Below are 4520 nucleotides of genomic sequence, written 5' to 3'. Positions count from 1 at the left end.
GAATGTAAAAAGAAAATTATTTCTTTGTTGGCATCACTCCGGAGGGAAAGGAGCAAAGAGAAAAGCAGTCGCACTACTGGAAAAGGTAAGTTCTCGTGTTTCAATAAAATGAAGCTTGAACTTCCTTTTTTGTACATGATGTATTCATTTATTATCTGTTTAAAATAACAACTGTAGTAAACAAGTAATGATATAATAATCAATAAATATCAAAAGTGAACACAGGTTGCAATTCAATAGGTAGTACCTATACAATGCCGTATTCAATCATATTTTGTACAATTATCTTTTTCTTTTAAAGGAGCTACGGAAATTTACAAAAGCTGATAGTTTGCGTATGAATCTTTGGGGATCCTCAATGAAAGATATAAACCAAGACAGACGCTAAACACAGTGAGTATTTTCCTTTTCTTTATCTCGTTTAAGCGTACGTATTTTGCCATGGCAGAGCTCCTTCTTTCATGCAGTAGCCAGCTATTTCATCTCTAATTTTGTTTACGTAAGCAGAAGATCTCCTAGGAACATTTCGCAGCCGTCTCATGGAAGTCATCTCTTCATTGTGTCTCCATGTTCCTTCAATTATTTTTCCGTTCGCTTCATGGTCTAGTGAACCGGGTTAAAACAAAAATCACCACCACCACCACTGGTGTGTATAAGTTAGGGGAATGAATCCTCAGGTAATTATGCAAAACTACTACAGACATAACAACGATTTCGGCTTTGGGGGGCTCCAAAAGCATTGGTTTTCTTAAAACTCGAAATACTGAACTTGATATACCAAAGGTATTTTCCACTACTCGTCGAGCTCTGCTCAATCGATAGTTGAAGATTCTCTTGGACGTTTCAGGGGCATGATCTCCCGGGTATGGTTTCATAACGTTTTCGCTGAGTGCAAATGCACTATCACCTACGAAAAAGTACGGCAACTTCATTTGACGACCCGGAAGTTCTTCGGGTAATGGCAGTCCCAACGTGTTTTCGGTTAACATTTTATACAGTTTACTGTTTCTAACAACTCCGCCATCCGAAATTCTGCCTTGGCATCCCACGTCCGCAAATATGAAGTTATAATTTCCATCTACTAGTGCTAGTAGTACAATACTGAAGTATGATTTATAATTAAAGAAATCACTGCCAGAATTTATTGGCGATTGCAATACAACATGTTTGCCATCGAGGGCTCCAACACAGTGAGGGATATTCCAAACAGTGTCAAATGTTGAGCTTATTTTCTTCCAATCCGTGGGAGTCTTGGGAAGCTGAAAAAGAAATAGATTTAAAAGAATAGTTAAATAGAAACATGTTCAAAAAATAAGAGAATTAACACTATGAGCCCGAATGGTTTAAAATGGCGTCTCTACCCTTAAATCCTCAGGAAGAAAATTGCGTTCCAATGGACTTGGCGTATTCAGTTTTTACAATTGATGTTGTGGTTCAGTAGTTCCGAAGAAAAGGTTTACGAATCAAACACAATTGAACCACTACCACAAAAAGAACTTTAGTTCATTCACTGTCACGAGTTTTCAGTTTTAAATGCCTTTTGCTTCTTTAGATTCATTTGATATAGGGCATAGACCTACCTGTTACTCCCCACCCTGATAACATTCAATATATTATTGTCCAAAAATAAACTAAAGTTAGAGTTGAGGATTTTGCAGAAATACCAAGGTTATTAGCATTATGTACTGGTGTGCCAGAAAAAGAACAGGCCTGTTCACAATTCTACTGGTGTGGAAGGCACACACCCAGCCCACGAGCCATCAAAATTAACCAATCAAGGTTAAAATCCCCGACCCGGCCGGGAATCTGTCCCGGGACCCCCTGGACCAAAGGCAAGCACGCTAACCATTTAGCCATGGAGGCGGGTGATGAATCTGATGACTCATCGCCGTGTGGGGAATCAAACACTTCATTTTATTCTTCACAATCACTTTTGTACAGATCAGAATCCGAATCGTTTACAAGTTCAGTAAAAATCTGTTCACTTATCAGTGGGCTGTATGCATGCGTAGGATTTACTTTGCTTGTACTAGGTCCGGGATCCATATCTCAATATTCAATATTAATTGACTCCTTGAGAGATGGTTGACTCACTGCAGTTTCATTCTAAATCTGTGAAGTCATACAATCTATACTTAGAACACGCGCACATAAATCTGAACTTATCTGACCGAAGTGGGCTGACCGAAGCAATTGGGGAAGATCTAGCTGAGCACATATGGCTACGAAAAATTGTCCTTAGGCAGCATCACCAATCACTATCGAACGGTAAGTGGTGGTGATTATTGTTTTAGGAGGAAGTATACAACTAGGCAACCGTCCTCTATAACACTAATCAGAGAGAAAAAATGGAAGGGATCCGACACTTCGAAAAATGAAGGTATCGGCCAAAGAAAGACGAGGGCCACGAAGGGCGTGGAAATGTCTCCATAGGTAATACTTTCGAGGTCGGAAAAGAACAAGAGTTGACCAAGTGAGGTCTGATAGGGTAGATGAAAGTGACGATCCTGGCATACGTGTAAGCAGTGTCAAGACTCAGGTAGAGGCTCCGTGCTCGTCAACCCACACTCCAATGTTAAGAGCCCCTGTGGCCCCTTTCAGTCGCCTCTTACGGCAGACAGGGGATACCCGCACCCACAGGAGGATATCGAACAGTAGTACCATGTATTGGTACTAAAGGAAATCTTTAAGGCATTAAGGTAACAACTAATTCGTTAACGTGAATAGCATTCGAGCATTTGAAAGTTCGTGGTAATAATCTTACTAACAGCGGCACTCGGGCTCACGACGCGCAGTAGTACAATATAACCATCGGGCACATAGTGTTAGAAAAGTAAAAAAATACTATTCAGTAACATGTATTCGTGTATCTTTTAGGAGACGGCGGATGTTGATAATGAGGAAACGCAAGTACCAACAGAAGTAAAGAGGAAAACCAGTCAGCAGTTCAAAATTAAGAAGTTTTTGCCAACCCTATACCACGTAAGCGAGCGAAAACAAAAGAGCGAAATCAGGGTATTGAAATGATGGCCAATGCTTTCCAAGTACTGCAAGCAGCTTCCACAAAATTGAATGCACTCCCCTGTGAGGACGACGAGGTAACTTCCTTTTTTAAGTACGTGACTGCGAAGGTAAAATGCTATTCCCCTGAAACAAAGAGAGGTGTTCAACAGGCCGTATTTGATATTTTGATGAAGGCAGATAGAGGCTTCTATGAGTGGACACCTGAAAATGCTTTTCAGGGCTACCAACAGCCAAGTTCATCATATGGTGGACGTCCAGCTACAGGAATGTCCCATCAGTCAGCTCCTGCATACTCTTCTCAGCCTCAGTTGACGCAACTGACTACCATCCACCAAACACAGACACAACAAGAATTTTCTGCAATTACCCCTTCACTTCATGCACCAACCTACTCTGAGCCCTCATATGATAACTCTACACAGTTTCTAAAAACACATCCTGTACCTTCACCCTCTCAACAATCCAGCTTGTCAATGTCTTCAGATGACTTTGATGACTATGTTTAAATGGAGTTACATTTTGACTTTCGTGCAGTTTGATTTCATGTTGACTGAAATGATTTTAACAATATAGTTCGTACGTTATAAATTCAATTCTAATAAATAATGTAACACAGAAACAAATCAAGCTAATTCATTTGTCGTACCTTGACATATTCTGCTAGTTCCTCAACAAGTGCTGCACAGACCTCCGGAATTATTCTCCCGATGGCTTGCTTTGATATTCTAAACAGGTACTGAAGGCTAGTGTACGAATCTCCTGTGGCAAGGAAGCGTAAAGTTACTGCTAACCTGAAATGTTAAGTACACATGTAATTCAGGAATCGAACAAATCCCTTAATGAAAAAGTCAAAAAAGATAACTATAAATAGGTACTATTACAAAAACGTGAACGTGGTTCAAAATTATATGAGCTAAAACATTAATTTAAAAATTTGTTAGAAAGTTAAGGAAAATAAGTACGAACCTGTCTTGAGCAGAAATCGGGGAGCGAAGGTACGTTTCCTGTCTTGAAATTTTGTGACCTATTCTGTTCAGTAAATTATCAAAATCAGTAGGTGACATCCTGGTGAAATTTTTATATTGACCACTAACGCTCTGGAACTTCATGTCCAACATTAATTCGGACCCAGTCCGCTTTTTGTACAGCTCAGTGCGCCAATACCGACGAGGTTTCTTCTTATTTAAATAGGCTATAATCATAGCTGCGCCACTTGCTACCATCACAGCAAGCAGAGTTTCATGCTCAGAAGACATCTTTGCATGGAATTCACAGACTGATCCTGCTTCCAAATGGCGAGCAATCGGCGAGTGGTGGTGGTGATTATTGTTTTAAGAGGAAGTACAACTAGGCAACCATCCTCTATATAACACTAATCAGAGGGAAAATATGGAAGGGGTCCGACACTTCGAAAAATGAAGATATCGGCCAAAGGAAGACAAGGGCCACGAAGGGCGTGAAAATGAAAGACTCCCTAGCCCTCGCAAACCTAATAG

At 40.3% G+C, this 4520-nt stretch overlaps 1 protein-coding gene across 1 annotated transcript; it reads right to left on the bottom strand.

Annotated features, from left to right (window-relative positions):
• Window positions 1-596: 596 nt before the first annotated feature.
• On the bottom strand, window positions 597-4280 carry LOC137500495 (uncharacterized). Its single transcript, XM_068227401.1, has 3 exons — window positions 3991-4280; window positions 3671-3815; window positions 597-1259 (listed from the first exon to the last, which is right to left on the bottom strand). Exons 1-3 carry the CDS (start codon window positions 4278-4280, stop codon window positions 597-599), a joined length of 1098 nt encoding a protein of 365 aa, XP_068083502.1.
• Window positions 4281-4520: the final 240 nt, after the last annotated feature.

The sequence above is a fragment of the Anabrus simplex genome, chromosome 4 (assembly GCF_040414725.1).
Source record: "Anabrus simplex isolate iqAnaSimp1 chromosome 4, ASM4041472v1, whole genome shotgun sequence".
NCBI lineage: Eukaryota > Metazoa > Arthropoda > Insecta > Orthoptera > Tettigoniidae > Anabrus > Anabrus simplex.
The sequence above is the reverse complement of the archived record's forward strand: the minus strand, read 5'-3'. Positions and strand labels throughout refer to the sequence as shown.

What these genes read in the sequence shown, in the direction of transcription:
- LOC137500495 (XM_068227401.1), bottom strand. Translation starts at nt 4,280, where the DNA reads ATGTCTTCTGAGCATGAAACTCTGCTTGCTGTGATGGTAGCAAGTGGC. An exon ending in CCGATTTCTGCTCAAGACAG is followed by an intron (nt 3,816 to 3,990) that starts GTTCGTACTTAT and finishes TTAACATTTCAG; the next exon opens with GTTAGCAGTAACTTTACGCT. An exon ending in AACTAGCAGAATATGTCAAG is followed by an intron (nt 1,260 to 3,670) that starts GTACGACAAATG and finishes TTTCTTTTTCAG; the next exon opens with CTTCCCAAGACTCCCACGGA.